General features: G+C 37.5%; 1 protein-coding gene across 12 annotated transcripts in view; it reads left to right on the forward strand.

The window, feature by feature from the left end:
- The window catches only part of SPoCk (secretory pathway calcium atpase), a 55,901-nt gene that overhangs the window by 21,468 nt on the left and 17,350 nt on the right, over positions 1–17,083 (forward strand). For 10 of the 12 annotated variants that reach the window (XM_071684909.1, XM_071684906.1, XM_071684904.1 and 7 more), the window contains 7 exons: positions 7,011–7,286; positions 7,699–7,866; positions 9,018–9,206; positions 10,011–10,298; positions 10,765–10,956; positions 11,282–11,429; positions 12,352–12,437. In XM_071684909.1, coding sequence (XP_071541010.1) covers positions 7,011–7,286; positions 7,699–7,866; positions 9,018–9,206; positions 10,011–10,298; positions 10,765–10,956; positions 11,282–11,429; positions 12,352–12,437 — 1,347 coding nt within the window. The remainder of the gene's footprint in view (positions 1–7,010; positions 7,287–7,698; positions 7,867–9,017; positions 9,207–10,010; positions 10,299–10,764; positions 10,957–11,281; positions 11,430–12,351; positions 12,438–17,083) is intronic. The other 2 variants (XM_071684915.1, XM_071684914.1) reach the window with 1 other exon arrangement.

Consider the following 17,083-nt stretch of genomic DNA (forward strand, 5'->3'; position numbering starts at 1 on the left):
CGCAAACCAACATTCACTGAGAACCAATCACTTTCCTCTCTTCCTACATGTACACAGGCACCTCACCATGAGTCATGCATACATTAAATAATCTTACCAACCAGTCAGCAATACAGTCACCACCTTTTTTTAATAAATTCCACTGCAATACCATCCAAACCCGCTGCCTTGCTGGCTTTCATGTTCCGCAAAGCTTTTACTACCTCTTCTCTGTTTACCAAATCATTCTCCCTAACCCTCTCACTTTGCACACCACCTCGACCAAAACACCCTATATCTGCCACTCTATCATCAAACACATTCAACAAACCTTCAAAATACTCACTCCATCTCCTTCTCACATCACCTCTACTTGTTATCACCTCCCCATTAGTCCCCTTCACTGATGTTCCCATTTGTTCCCATGTCTTACGCACTTTATTTACCTCCTTCCAAAACATCTTTTTATTCTCCCTAAAATCTAATGATACTCTCTCACCCCAACTCTCATTTGCCCTCTTTTTCACCTCTTGCACCTTTCTCTTGACCTCCTGCCTCTTTCTCTTATACATCTCCCACTCATTTGCATTATTTCCATGCAAAAATTGTCCGAATGCCTCTCTCTCCTCTTTCACTAATAATCTTATGTCTGTGTATGCATATGTATGTATGTATATGTTGAAATGTATAGGTGTGTACATGTGTGTGTGTGGGCATTTATGTATATACATGTGTATGTGGGTGGGTTGGGCCACTTTCGTCTGTTTCCTTGCGCTGCCTCGCTAACGCGGGAGACAGCGACAAAGTATAATATATTTAATAATATATATGATATATACATGTGTATGTGGGTGGGTTAGGCCATTCTTTCGTCTGTTTCTTTGCGCCACCTCGATGACGCAGGAGACAGCGACTAAGTATAATAAGATATAAAAATGAATATAACATGGAAAACTGACAAATGAATATATGAATGCTAACATACACATGCCTTCAGTCCTTCCCTGAGGACATACACTTTCCTAATTCATTTTGCCTTGACAGTAATTAAATTCACAGTAGTTGATCATGATAGAATCATGAAACTCATTGAAGAGGGACAGATGTGTAGGTATAGATTGTATGTGGAACTGTATCACCAAAAGTGCATATGAACTTTGAAAGTAGCTCTGTAGGCTTTGTTCATAGCATAGTCATGCAGCTTGATGAAAGGATTCACCTTTTGCAGTTTAAGCCATGTCACAAGTGGTACATCTGGTAATGGTTCAGTTTGAGTAACTTTTATGATGTTAGTGGTTACTTGTATTCCATATGTTTTATGTTTTTCATAATTAGTATGGATGTGTACTGCAGTCCATATATTATTGTTTCATTGATTTTATTAACTTTATAAACTACAATATATTCTACTGGAAGAGTGACTGATTTAGTTGATTTTTATACAGTCTTCATGGAAATACTAAATTGGGGCATGTTGTGGTTACCTTTATAGCTTCTCACCATTGACAAGTTAAGTTTGATCCTGTCATTTATTTTTTCCATGTTAGCTGAGAGGGCATGGGCAACTGAGGCCCTGAACAAGGCCACATTATTATATATGTATATAATTTTCCAAAAAAGGGAACAGAGAAGGGGGCCAATATGTAATGCACCGAAACCACTCCTACCTATCCAGGCCCCACAAAACTTTCCATGGTTTACCCTAGACACTTAACATGCCCTGGTTCAATCCATTGACAGCATGTCCACCCCAGTATACCACATCATTCCAATTCACTCTATTCCTTGCACGCTTTTTTTTTTTTCAAATGTATTCGCCTTTCTCTTTTCCTTCTTTTGGAGAAGTAAAAAGTGGAGGGGAGGATTTCCAGCTCCCTGCTCCCATCCCCTTTAGTCGCCTTCTATGACACACAGGAAATATATGGGAAGTATTCTTTCTCCCCTTACATAATCCTAAGCCTGAACTAGGCTCCCATCTCATCAGCTAACCCCTTAGGGTGGATGAACAGCTGGGTTGACTGTGGACCAACTACCCCTTCTCATAAAGTGTGTCCACTATTGTAGGTCGAGATAAACCTTGTCCTTTTCAATCATTTAGTTTCAGTCCTTTGTGCTTCTTTTTGTCCCCTGTATATTCTCCATCCAACTTTTCCTTAGTTGCAGATTTTGTCATCTTTCCTCTTGCCAGAAGGGTAGGAACTTGGATGCATAGCTTGCATTTTCTGTTATTATAACATGACTGTACCATCAAAGTTGAGTCCTTTCAGCATGATTTAATGTTGATTCACTGTTTATTTTCTCTTGGCATGTTATTCTTTGATTAAGTGTAGCACACTGAATTTTGGAGCTTGTAAAGTGGTATTAGTCCTTGTGGTTAAAGTTTATGGTTCATTAATGTATTCTAGTGTAGGTGGTCATGTAGATGTCTTTTGATAGCTGTATTTTGATAAATGTTGATTTCTCTGCATGAGATATGTCATATATAGAATTTTTGATGTATTAATTGTGGTTATTTTCAATTTGCAATAGTCTTCCTTTGTGCATGGTAACTGAAAGGCATTTAGATTGGGAACTACCTGTAAAAGTGTCATCTACAGGTATTTGGCATTCTGTTCTCTCGTGATTACCTTTGCCTCTCCAATTTAATTTAGAAAATCATGTTATGATGTGAATCTAATTTCTGTAATACTTTAAACCTGATTGCTTCTCCACACTTAGTAGATCGTGTCAAGGACAAATAACAATAGCCTTATTGACACACCTGCAAGTAGTTATGCTGCAAATGAGATGCCATCTTCAGCTAGGCTGTATTATATTCACCAGACAGAAAGAAATGCAGTCACATCAAGGAACTTCTTGTTTCAAAGGAGTCCTTCATTATTTTGCTGTTCTGTATAGTGCAGCTTTTAGCTGCAAGAGTCTCATAAGAGGGGTCCTTAGAGTATATGATTATAATATTCACACATCCACCCACCAGCTGTTATGTGTAATGCACTGAAACCAGTTTCTGTCATCCACAGCCAAACCCCACAGATTATTCTACGGTGTATTGTGGCACAATGAAATTTCTCTGATTATTTTGTCTATATTCTTTGTATTGTTCTATTTCTAGTGATGTGTTTGATATTTTGTAATACCATCCCCAACACACACATTGCTTCTACAAACATCATATATGCATAACAGTATACAGCACACAGCACCACTATATTTTCACCCTCCTGTTCTTTAACTGTTCCTTCACATACATAGATTTCATGAACATTCTTCTGCCTTACACGCACTTCATACCCATTTCTTCACTTTTTCTTAAAACGTGATAGTTCTGTATTTACTCCTCTGATGATTTTCCTTTAATAAGTCCCATTACTTGCTGCTTTCTAAAGATGCACCTCTCCTAGTCTGTTATACTTGCCTTACAGTCCACTTACACTGAATACTGTAGTTGATAAAATTGAAGAATTGCAAAAAATTTTGTATATCCTTGCATTATTTTATCGTTTTTGTTGATTTTATGAAACTGCAAATGCTGCACATATCTTGATGATTATATTGAATTTGAAGTTATACGCTGGATTTTTTTCTTAGCACTTATAGAGCTTGGATATAGTGTAGCATTGAAAACTAAAGGAAAGAACCAGGAATTTATTGTTTCTACCAGGTTCAACAATGTTTTCAGAAAAATAGTGATACAAACTAGCAGGAATTATTATGATGATACTGGTGTGTCAGATACTACTGAACCATTAATGCACTAATGGTATATATGGATGAGGAGGGATGCTTTCCGGGGTGAGGGTATGTGAGTGTTCTACACTAGGAAATAGACAGGAGGACGAGTAAAACATTGGAAGCAACCCATATTGTGGTTAAACAGTAACACTAAAGCAGGAACTTCACTTATGAAAAACTGTGGCAGAAGTAGTGCTCTGTGATTGGTCAGTTTGTTGGAGGCGAGTGACTTTTCTCAGCATCCAGATTCTTGATCCACCAGTTTTGGATATAAGTTTGTGTATCTGCCAGGTTGCATCATTATTCTCCTGAAGAAGACTTTGTCAAACGTAGCTAAGAAGAATACATTCCTGGCCCTTGCTTTCACTTTTCATTGCTACCTTTACCCATTTGTCACTATGGATAGCAATCTCATAGATTTTAGTTATCATTCTGTACAGCAGCATAGTATTATGAATTATGAATACGTTAATTTACTGATATTTAACTGTAGAGGTTTGTGATCTCAAGTAACCAGAAGCGGTGGCTTTTGGAGTAGCTGTACTGATTCCTGATCTGCTTAAAGGTGTACCCTTTATTGCCTTTCTTTTGTACATCCATCATAATGAACTTTCTTTTTCATTTTTTGATGATTTACCAGATTGTTGTACGGGCTCACTGAGGGTTATATGGATGTATTGAAAAGAATGTAATTCTCGTACAAATTACTTTAAACCTTTTTTTTTGAGCCCTGATAGAAGATTTCAATGAGGTTTTAGTGTCGGAAGATGCCTGCGGTTTTATTTGTACAGCTGGTATGTTTATGTTTGTATTGAGTTTAGTAAAATGTTACCGATAAATTAGAGGTTTCTCTAAAGAGAACTGTACTTAGAAGAGTACTGGACTCCTCCATTTTAACTGAAGAGTAATGATAGGACAGAACAGAAATTAAAGAAAAAGAGTCTTGACCTAAAAATAAGTATCACTGTTCTTTACCAGCATGCATATGGAAGTTGGGGACCCCAGTTCTGCAAGATTATTTTCCACAAGAGGTGTATATCTGTATGGTCAAGATCCACCCCATGTGAACGGGAATGTATTTAATGGTATTAGAAAAGTCACTGAAGAGTTGGCAATTGAAATTACATTTTGATGTGAAATGTTAATGGAGGAAATTAATTATTTTGAATTAGATCCCTTAAAAGTCCGTCGATAACACAAGGAGATTCAATGGATGTATGAGTGATTTGCTGGAATGTAGATATTGTCCCAGAAGGATGTGTAAACTTGATTAGTTTAAAAATGATCAACGTTCTCAGTGTTAGAATATGTATGATTTTGTAAGTTTTGATTCATGATAATGTAAAAAGTAGCAAGAATGTAAAAAGTAGCAAGACTATAGTATCTTGCAGGCATTCAGAAATATGCTGTTACTGTAACAAATCTGTGAATGTAATTAGAATAATTAGTGTAGATTTTTACATTGACCAGGAATAAGAACAGAAAATCACTGGAACAGGAATGAAATGAATTAAGATATTGACTATAATGAGTGGAGATGTGGAACAGAGCTTGGCACAAGATGCAGTAGTCAAGGCAAGAGTCAAAGGAAGAGTGAATATGTATACTTAAACAGAAGGATGGAGAGCAGACAGATTATGCCTCCAATCAGAACCCTTTCAGGTTATGAGAATATGAAAAGTGTAAAGTCTTAAATGAACCCTTTTGCATCCTGCAAAAGTTTAAGGTCTATTGAGCACTTTGTGTGAATGCCTATATTGTTCAAATGGCTCACATTTTTGCCATTTCCCACTTGAGCTAGGTGGTATCCACAACAGATAATTGAATCTTGGAAGATAAAAGATCCTGATTTGGTGCTTTCCTTTGTTGTTTATTTCAGAAAGGGATGGAGAATTGGAAGATTTCCAGCCCCCTTTTCCCACTTTCTGTGACACAGAAGATAGGTAGTCTTCTTTCTCCCCTATCTCCAGGGATATGCATTATATATTTTTTCATACATTCTCACCATTTCTCGCATGTGCGAGGTAGCGTCAAGAACAGATGACTGATTCTTCAAGGGAAAATTCCTCTCTTGGCTCCTTTCATTGTTCCTCCTTTTGGAAAGTAATACAGTGTACAGGAAGGGAGGATTTCCAGCCCCCACTCCCATCCCTTGTAGTTGCCTTTTACGACATGCAGGGAATACAGAGGTAGAATTCTTTCTTCCCTACCCCAGGGATACTGTGATGTGGTTTGATTGAGTATGTAATGAAAGGGTAAGGTTGAAAGAGCAGAAGAGGGTGTGCTGAAATGGTTTGGACATATGAGGAAACAAGGAGAACGGGGAGACCAAAATGGAGATGGATGGGTGGAATGAAAAAGATTTTGAGTGATCGGGGCCTGAACATGTAGTAGAATGAAAGGAATGCAAGGGATAGAGTGAATTAGAATGATGTAGTATACTAGGGCAACATGCTGTTAATAGACTGAACTTGGCCATGTGAAGTGTCTTGGATAAACCATGGAAAGGTCTGTAAAGCCTAGTTGTGGATATGGAGCTGTGGTTTTGGTGCATTACACATAATTTCCAGAGAGTAGGATTGAGCGGATCTGGCCTTTCTCTTTCCGTTCATGGTACTATTTCGCTAACGTGGGAAAAACCAATCAAATATTTATAAAAAAATATTTAGTGTTTAAAAAGTTGCTAATGTATATCAGGAAGGGGGAGACATTTTTTAAATCTTCAATTTTTAGTAGTTGGTAAATATGACCGTGTTTTTTAATTGCTATTTTTCATTGACTTGATTGCCATTATTAGATCAAAATGGATAGAATGTTCTGTAATGATATTGCACATTATGTATTTCTCATGAAAGATTTTTTTTTCAAACCTTAGTCACTCACGTTTAAGTGGAGAAAATATTTCTAGTTTTTTCACAGTGACTGTACAGTATAACTGTTCAGATTTGATTGAGGGGTCATATGGAAATGATGTGTTTGTAATTATCTTTCATTTACAGTGCTTTTTCATTGTTTCTTTAATTCAGCTTCTGATTACTCTGTGATTGTGAGCAGCATAGATTGCTAGCGGTGATTTAGAGTTTTCTGTTAAGTGACAAAAGCCATTTATTTGCCTTTTTGCTTAGATTTAGTTGTAGTATATTTAGATGATTTATACATTATTTTGATTTACACTGAATATATTCACAGTAATTTTTCCACCACATTTTTCTAATAGAGTTGAGTTTCAGTATACTTTTTAATGTTATTTTTTTATATGAATTTTCAGTAATAAAGGCCTGTAAATTGTACATTTATAGGAAGGACCTGGGCTTGTTTCATCTTCCATCATCCCACCAAATCAAACGACATCTGGGGAGCAGTCTACTGTTCCAGACACTGGTGGTTTATCAGGCATGTGGGTGAGTGGGCGGGAGGCAGGCGGGCTGCCCTGGGAGGAGGTAGCCCGCCTGCTGCTCACAGATCCCAACATCGGTCTCCTGTCTAGAGAAGTCCTTACACGTAGACAGTTAGTTGGTTACAATGACTTCTCAGAGGCAGAAGATGATCCACTGTGGAAAAAGTATTTAGGTCAGGTGAGTTTTTATTTTTGTTCATTTGTTTATAATTTTTCCGTCCGCAACTTATGACAGACCTGAAGCTAGTTATAGTTATAATGTAGACAACAGAAACAATGTTACTGTTTAACAGTATAACAAAATAAACCACTACATTATTGGAGGCTTGTGTATTGATTACTGCAGTTAGATTTCAAGTAGATGGCAACAATATTTTGAAGGAGCAGATTCAGTTTTTGATTGTCTATGAAATTAGTTTCACATCACACAAAAATTTTGAAATGTACCTCAAAGCTCTGGATCACAGTTTTGTGATCATTCCCCTCTATCTAGTTTGTTTTGAATAGAGATCTTTCTGTGTTGCTCATAAGATTGTACTTCCAGATAATGTTTTCAGTATTTAGAATTAATGTATTTCAATGTGTTTCAGTTTAAGGAACCACTGATTCTCCTTCTGCTGGCATCATCATTTGTTTCTCTGTGTATGAGTCAATTTGATGATGCAGTTGTCATCACTCTGGCTATTGTTATTGTAGCAACTGTGGCATTTATTCAAGAACTTAGAACAGACAAAGCTTTGGAAGAGTTAAAGAAGCAAGTAAGTTTAGTTTCCATTAACTTTTCTTCAATTTTGGCTGTATAGTTATGCAGATGTGGGGTGTTTGGGTCATGGGGATACACTGATTGATTTGATAATAAGAGAAGGGATAGCAAAAACCTTGCATAAGATAACATGTAATAAAACAGCTAAAGTGGATGGGATTGCAGTTAAATACTTGGAAAAATAGAGAGATTTGTTTAATACATTTTTGGATTTAGAAAAAGCATATGATAGGGTTGACAGAGAAGGAGAGCTGAAGGTTCTACAAGTATATGATGAGAAGTTTTCAGTGGGAGAGTAATTTGTGCGTGCATGCAGAAAGGGAGAAAGATAAGTGTATCCCAGTGAAGGTGTGTTTGCATCAAGGGTTTGTGATGTTACCATGGCTGTCAAACCTGATGAGATTATGAGGGAGGTTAATGCAAGGGTCTTAAGAATGGAGGGCAAGTTTATGGTATGGTGGGTTAGGGAGGCTTGGGAGGTGATTCACTTACTTTTTGCAGATGATATGGCTTTGGGGGCAGACTCCGGAAACTCCAAAAGCTGGTGTTATAGTTTGAAAGATTGAGTGAAAGAGGAAGGTTTAAATTTATGTGAACAGAAGTTAGGTAATGAGGTGGATCAAGGGGGTGAGACAGGATGGTTTAAGTATAAGTTTAAATGGCAAGGACCTTTAGAAATTAGAGTATTTTTGATAAATGGGAGTAGATGTGGCAGTGTATGGGACTGTGGGGACTGAAGTGAGTCCAAGGATGGAAGGGACTAAGGTCCTGGGTACAGTAAGGAATGTGTTAAAGGAAAAAGTTATTGTCTGTGAGGACAAAAATGGTTATGTTTGAAGTAGCGTTGTATGGATACAGGTCTTTTGTCTTGAATGTAATGCATTTTGTCTCTAGGCTGAACTAGGGTATATGAAGCATTCTTATGTTAGCCTGAGACTAGTCTGTGGCTCTTGACTTTGAATATAGTTTATTGATATGGTACATTATACAAGACAGCTTGAGAGTATGTGTTCAAGTGAGGTCATAATTCATTTGTTTCTGGTTTTGCCGTACCTAATGCTTACATTTCAAGAACTTCTCTAGTTTTAGGGCCTTTCAGAATACTGGTAACTGAATTTTTATATCATAAGCAATAACTTGTTTCAGGTTCCAGCTACCTGTATGTGTCTTCGAGATGGAAATGTGCGGGAGTACCAGGCTAGAGAATTAGTACCAGGTGACATTGTACATCTGAATATGGGTGACAGAGTACCAGCTGATCTAAGGCTGTTTGAGGCTTCTGATCTGAGTATTGATGAATCTAGTTTTACTGGCGAGACTGAACCAGCCTCTAAGGTAAAGGTTTTTATTATTTGTTATGGTCTTATTTTGTATTTGAGTCATTTAAGTAATATATAGGTGAATGTTAATAGATGGGAAAGATAAACAACAGTGGGTCTGTTGGCATATGTCTTAGTTATCTCTTGAATTTAGATCTATCTGCTCCTGTTTTAAATGGTAAGAACGCTTCATCCCTACCTTCACTCCCTCTGGCTTGCTTTCTTCCACCTTTTCAAGGTAGAGTTAGGAACAGAACAGAAGAGTGATTCTGCAAAGAAAAATATCTTTGCTTATATTTGTCGTCTGTTCCTGATGTTAGTTGTTGATTTGCTCAGGTCTTAACTGGGTTATTGAAAAATTGTTCAGGCTCTCTGTGTACTTCATAACATTAATGCTGTTTGTACATCACCCTTAATGATGGTCTCATCACTGAATTTCTTTTATGTTAGAACTACTTGATTACACTGTAATGCCACATTATTTTTTTTTTTCATACTATTCGCCATTTCCCGCCATTTCCAAGGATGGTACTTATCTTTTCCTCTGTGTGATGATTCTTAAATCACTCTTAAAAAGAATGAGAATGAATGACTTGCCACATTAGTATGGTACATTAAACAAAGGATTTAGAGATTAAAAAATGTGTGTGATCCATTTGCATCCCTTTTTGCACACATTGTAACATTTATAAGGTAAGAATACAGATCAAAAAATGATTTTAATCACACAAAAACCTTTGAGGATAGTATATGGCATTTAGAGTTGCTGCTTTCTTTCACATATAAAGATAGATCCTGAGATAAGTTTTTCTTTTTTCAGGTAAACAGTATAATAACTACCAGTACCTATAACACATCAGGAAGTATGGTGAACATTGCATATATGGGTACATTTGTTCGCACAGGTCGGGGAAAAGGAATAGTAATAAGCACTGGAGAAAAATCACAGTTTGGGGAACTGTTTCGTATGATGCAAGAGGAAGAAGCACCAAGAACACCATTACAGAAGAACATGGATGAGTTAGCAAAAAAATTATCCATCTTCTCATTCTGCTTTATTGGTGTAGTATTCCTTTTGGGACTGTACCAAAGCATCCCTCTGCAAAAGGCATGTTTTATATACATTTTACATTATATGTTATAAAGATCATTTTTTTATGGGACAAGAAAGTTTTATCTTTTGCTCAAAGGGTTGAAATTTCAAGAGGAGAAAAAAGGAAATTTTTATTGAATTTTGTGTATGTTTGGCATAACAGAAGCGTCTTCATCTTCATTCATTAAGAGATAGTTTTTGTAGGGTACTAAGAATTGAATGGCTGGTGGATAAATCTGTGATATCTTACATTTTTATCAGGGCTTATTATAAAAGTTAAGTTATATATGTATATCAGTGGACCTAACATTTCAATGGTGAAATTGATTTACTGATGTCCATAAATGCGTTTGAGAAACATTCACGGATTTGACATCTTTACAGTACTTTTAGAGTTAAATTTTTTGGTGTATTTTAAATAGTGTATTTTTCAAAATGACCCATTGCAATTCCCCTTAATTTAGTATTATCTTTTTTTCAGATATTTAATATAGCAGTAAGTTTGGCTGTTGCTGCTATACCTGAAGGGTTGCCTATAGTAGTCACAATGACCTTATGTTTAGGTATTCGTCGCATGGCCCAGCGCTCAGCTTTGGTCAAGGGCTTGCATACAGTAGAGACTCTTGGATGTGTTACAACAGTATGCTCAGATAAAACTGGTACTTTAACGAAGGTAAATATTAGAATTATATAATCTTATAAGAATTTAGCTCATTTTTTACAAAAATTTTCCTCTAAAAATATGGTTGAAAATTTGAATTACAGAGATGCTGGTGTTTAATCCTGAAATGTACACCATGGACTTTTCAGTGGAAGTTTTATGCTGAAGTTATTTGCTGGGCAGTGCATTTTCATCACCCATGGAATTCCTGTTGTGAATGCGTTATACACACTGTGAATATGAAGCCCTTATTATAAATCTGTTGCACTTATGATTAACAAAGGATTATATTCTGTGAATTTTTTTATACTCATTGTTTTCTGATATTTGCTTACAGAATGAAATGACAGTGACTTCCATTGTTACATCAGAGGGTGATGAGTGTCACATAACTGGAGTTGGTTATTCTTCCGATGGACAAGTTGTGTTTGAAGGTGGATACTCAGAGCTAGCCAATGAGGCTGTTACTAAACTATTAGAAACAGGTAAATATTTGAGGGCAAGGAAAAGCTGAAAAGAAAGTTCAAATCTACTTTTACACGAAACTTTTAGTGACCTACGCTTTGTATTAGATGTTAAGCATTTTAGTCTGCGTTAGTGTCATTGGACAGTCATCTATTCATCAGGATCCTGAAGAATTTGCTTACCATGCTGATGAGAGGAAAATGTAGGCAAAAGTTTGTTCTCCAGTATTGACTTGTTTGACAGTGATGTTGGGGGAGTACATTTGCATTTAGAGAGATGATGTAATGTCTTACTAGATTTATATAGTTGATATTGAAGTTTGATAGCTTTGGAGATTCAGAAACGTAGACAAAATTATAGGCCTGCTTTGTTTCATGTTAATTTTGGCTTCTATCAAAATAAATTTCCAGTTCTTTAAGTGTAGATTACATGTAGAAGTGTACTAGTTAATGTCCCTCTATTCATATTGTACATTGAAAACGCTGATTATGACTGAATAATGATGTTTATCTTGTTATGTTTATCATATTCAAATCTTGAGAGAACAGGGACACCTTGATTTCTTAAGAATGTTTTGGATATTTTTTTATACTAGATATTTGACATGGATTGTAAATAGGACCAAGGTTATTTTTTGGCTTATGCATTTGACATATGGTTGATTTCAGACTTGAGCCCAGTTACCTCAGTTATGGGAAGAATGCTATTTTATAACTTGCATTTGATTTTGAAGGTCCTCTTCAGCTGGCTCTTAAAGATAGTTCTTAGAGAATGCTGGTGCTTTGAGATAGATGGGCCCTTTATGCACAGGACTTCTTTTAGATTGAAATTGATATTTCTGTACACACTTTATTTTCTGTAGGAATCACCATGCTTATTGTTATGATTTTGAAAAAATTCCAAGTTCCTACTTGCGTATAGTAATCAGTTTGTTTTGTGCAGGTGCTGTGTGTAATAATGCTCAGATTGTAGGGAGCCAGTTACTGGGACAGCCCACAGAAGGAGCTATTCTTGCTGCTGCTGCCAAAGTGAGTTGATTTCTCAAGTACTTTTTCATACATTTTATGTATGATGAGGCTTTCTCTTTGTTCAGGCTTTACCTGCATGTCAATCCATAATGACAATCCTCTCATATATGACCCCACTTTCTTTCCATCTTCCCCGTGGCCTTCTGAAACTTGTCCTGCTTGCCTAATTTAAAAATGTTCCTTTTTGTTTCTCTGTATTCCCATTTTATCTATATCACTGAGTCTTCTATTTATTGATTGATATATTGCTGCATTAAGACAGCATCTCTCTCTGATATCCACCTTCCTCCCTGTATCCATTGTTCTGACTGATCAGTACTACGTCTATTTATATATCTATATCTGTGATGCCTCTTCCCATAGGGACTCTCTCAAGGAGGTAGCCACAGCAAAAGAGTGAACTGGTGAACTTTAGTGCCACTTCTTAGCCATTAGTGCTTCACCTGAAGCAGGCCACTGGCAGAGGGCAACTCATCAGTACTTTCCCAAGAAATCTGTTTCATCATTTTGTACTCTGCAAACTATGCTGTGAATATTAGAGTTTGATTGCACATCTTCCAGATGACCACTTAACAGCTTTTGGTTAATGTTTTCCATTTTGCCTTTCATTATTCTTAGTGAACTTCCAGGAGATTGTGTGCTTGTCAGAATTCAGTGTCACAGCTTTCATTCTGCAATTCCCATATATTTAGAATTTTGTTACCTCTTTATAAATAAGATAAATGACAGGAAACCAAATGAGCTCTTGGGAGCAAAATCATTAAGAATTTAAAAGATTAGCAAGCTATTTTAGAAAGAAGAAAGGAAATGTAAAATAAAGGTATTTGTAGGAAGGGAAAATGTCATAGACAAGTCTGGGAGAATGCTAGTAACAAGGGATGTTGTTGAGGGTTGGAAGGAATATTTTGCTTAACTTACTGGACATGATGCTGAAAGAGACTTTGTCTTTTTGTACAGCATAAATAAAGGTAATGAGACAGAAAAGTATATTTATGGGAGGAGACATACAAATGAAGAGCACAACAAAGCTCTTAAAGAATGGAAAAACTCGAGATGTAGATGGATTGGTAAGGAAGATGCTGAAGAATTGAGGTAAAACTGCTCTGGAGTGGATCTGGAAAGTATTTGTGAAAGCATGGAAGAGTAATGACTGAATGAAGGCAGTAATTGTACCTTTGTATGAAGAAATGAGCAGCCAAAGGAAGTGTAAAAATAATAGGTGTATAATAGATATATAATAGGATGGAGATTGATCATTCTAAAAGGATTATTGAATGTGAACGAATGTGGCCTTTGTTGTCTTTTCCTAGCGCTACCTCGCACGTGCGGGGGGAGGGGGTGCCATTTTGTGTGTATTTCATGTGTGGCGGGGTGGCGACAGGAATGGATGAAGGCACCAAGGATGAATATGTACATTTGTTTATATGTATATGTCTGTGTATGTATATATATGTATACATTGAAATGTATTGGTATGTATATGTGCGTGTGTGGGCGTTTATGTATATGCATGTGTATGTGGGTGGGTTGGGACATTCTTTCGTCTGTTTCCTTGCGCTACCTCGCTAATGCAGGAGACAGCAACAAAGTATTATAGATAAAATAAATAAAATAGATGAAGATTTTTACACTTAGACAAGTAGTGTAGATTGGAAGAATGGAAAAAGGTGAGAACAATGGAATTAAGGGGAGTGGGGGAGGAATGGGATGTATTTAGGGAATCAGTGATGGATTGCGCAAAAGATGCTTGTGGCATGAGAAGAGTGGGAGATGGGTTGATTAGAAAGGGTAGTGAGTGGTGGGATGAAGAAGTAAGAGTATTAGTGAAAGAGAAGAGAGAGGCATTTGGACGATTTTTGCAGGGAAAAAATGCAATTGAGTGGGAGATGTATAAAAGAAAGAGACAGGAGGTCAAGAGAAAGGTGCAAGAGGTGAAAAAAAGGGCAAATGAGAGTTGGGGTGAGAGAGTATCATTAAATTTTAGGGAGAATAAAAAGATGTTCTGGAAGGAGGTAAATAAAGTGCTTAAGACAAGGGAGCAAATGGGAACTTCAGTGAAGGGTGCAAATGGGGAGGTGATAACAAGTAGTGGTGATGTGAGAAGGAGATGGAGTGAGTATTTTGAAGGTTTGTTGAATGTGTTTGATGATAGAGTGGCAGATATAGGGTGTTTTGGTCGAGGTGGTGTGCAAAGTGAGAGGGTTAGGGAAAATGATTTGGTAAACAGAGAAGAGGTAGTAAAAGCTTTGCGGAAGATGAAAGCCGGCAAGGCAGCAGGTTTGGATGGTATTGCAGTGGAATTTATTAAAAAAGGGGGTGACTGTATTGTTGACTGGTTGGTAAGGTTATTTAATGTATGTATGACTCATGGTGAGGTGCCTGAGGATTGGCGGAATGCATGCGTAGTGCCATTGTACAAAGGCAAAGGGGATAAGAGTGAGTGCTCAAATTACAGAGGTATAAGTTTGTTGAGTATTCCTGGTAAATTATATGGGAGGGTATTGATTGAGAGGGTGAAGGCATGTCCAGAGCATCAGATTGGGGAAGAGCAGTGTGGTTTCAGAAGTGGTAGAGGATGTGTGGATCAGGTGTTTGCTTTGGAGAATGTATGTGAGAAATACTTAGAAAAGCAAATGGATTTGTATGTAGCATTTATGGATCTGGAGAAGGCATATGATAGAGTTGATAGAGATGCTCTGTGGAAGGTATTAAGAATATATGGTGTGGGAGGCAAGTTGTTAGAAGCAGTGAAAAGTTTTTATCGAGGATGTAAGGCATGTGTACGTGTAGGAAGAGAGGAAAGTGATTGGTTCTCAGTGAATGTAGGTTTGCGGCAGGGGTGTGTGATGTCTCCATGGTTGTTTAATTTGTTTATGGATGGGGTTGTTAGGGAGGTGAATGCAAGAGTTTTGGAAAGAGGGGCAAGTATGAAGTCTGTTGGGGATGAGAGAGCTTGGGAGGTGAGTCAGTTGTTGTTTGCTGATGATACAGCGCTGGTGGCTGATTCATGAGAAACTGCAGAAGCTGGTGACTGAGTTTGGTAAAGTGTGTGAAAGAAGAAAGTTAAGAGTAAATGTGAATAAGAGCAAGGTTATTAGGTACAGTAGGGTTGAGGGTCAAGTCAATTGGGAGGTAAGTTTGAATGGAGAAAAACTGGAGGAAGTAAAGTGTTTTAGATATCTGGGAGTGGATCTGGCAGCGGATGGAACCATGGAAGCGGAAGTGGATCATAGGGTGGGGGAGGGGGCGAAAATTCTGGGAGCACTGAAGAATGTGTGGAAGTCGAGAACATTATCTCGGAAAGCAAAAATGGGTATGTTTGAAGGAATAGTGGTTCCAACAATGTTGTATGGTTGCGAGGCGTAGGCTATTGATAGAGTGGTGCGCAGGAGGATGGATGTGCTGGAAATGAGATGTTTGAGGACAATGTGTGGTGTGAGGTGGTTTGATCGAGTAAGTAACGTAAGGGTAAGAGAGATGTGTGGAAATAAAAAGAGCGTGGTTGAGAGAGCAGAAGAGGGCGTTTTGAAATGGTTTGGGCACATGGAGAGAATGAGTGAGGAAAGGTTGACCAAGAGGATATATGTGTCGGAGGTGGAGGGAACTAGGAGAAGAGGGAGACCAAATTGGAGGTGGAAAGATGGAGTGAAAAAGATTTTGTGTGATCGGGGCCTGAACATGCAGGAGGGTGAAAGGAGGGCAAGGAATAGAGTGAATTTGAGCGATGTGGTATACCGGGGTTGACGTGCTGTCAGTGGATTGAATCAGGGCATGTGATGCGTCTGGGGTAAACCATGGAAAGCTGTGTAGGTATGTATATTTGCGTGTGTGGATGTATGTATATACATGTGTATGGGGGTGGGTTGGGCCATTTCTTTCGTCTGTTTCCTTGCGCTACCTCGCAAATGCAGGAGACAGCGACAAAGCAAAAAAAAAAAAAAAAAAAAAAGAAAGTGTAGAAAGTTTTGTAGAAAAAGAATGGTTTATGCAACATTTATGGATTTAGAAAAGGGGATATGATAAAGTAAATAGGAAAGTACTTTAGAAAGTTATGACTAAATTATGTTCATTGAAGACTTTTAAATGCTCTTAAGAGCTTTTATAGTAGCAGAAGTGCATGTGTGATGGTAAGGGGTAATATGACTAAGTGGTTAGAAGGAAATGAGAGTGCATGTCACCGTACTTCCCTTTTCTTTTAGTTGATGTGTTTGCAGTACTAAACAATGGAGAAAAATGAATGCTGTTGCAGTTGTTTGTTGGTGGTACTTTGTTGGAAGCAAAATCAGTGGCATTAGTTGGGTTGATTGGATATTTCAGTTGGAGTGAGATGCTGGAAGTGAATGCAAATAAAAGTAAGCAGCTTGATTTTGAAGGGGTTGGGAGATTGGAGTGTAAGATGAGCTAATATGATGAAGAATTGGAAGTTGTGGATAAGTGTAATTGCTTCATGATAATGCTTGGGAAGGATTGTGGTGGGAAAGCTGAAGTTATCAGTAGAGCCATACAAGTTAGAAAAACTAGAGATGTGCTTAAAGCCTTGGTATATGGGAAAAATTTGATGATAGGCGTGTAAGAATGTTGCATGAAGGAGTACTTGACTGAACAGTGATCTAAGGTTGCAAGACCCTGGTGTATTTTGGTAAAAA

This window comes from Panulirus ornatus, chromosome 39 (genome assembly GCF_036320965.1).
Source record: "Panulirus ornatus isolate Po-2019 chromosome 39, ASM3632096v1, whole genome shotgun sequence".
In the NCBI taxonomy this organism is placed as follows: Eukaryota; Metazoa; Arthropoda; class Malacostraca; order Decapoda; family Palinuridae; genus Panulirus; species Panulirus ornatus.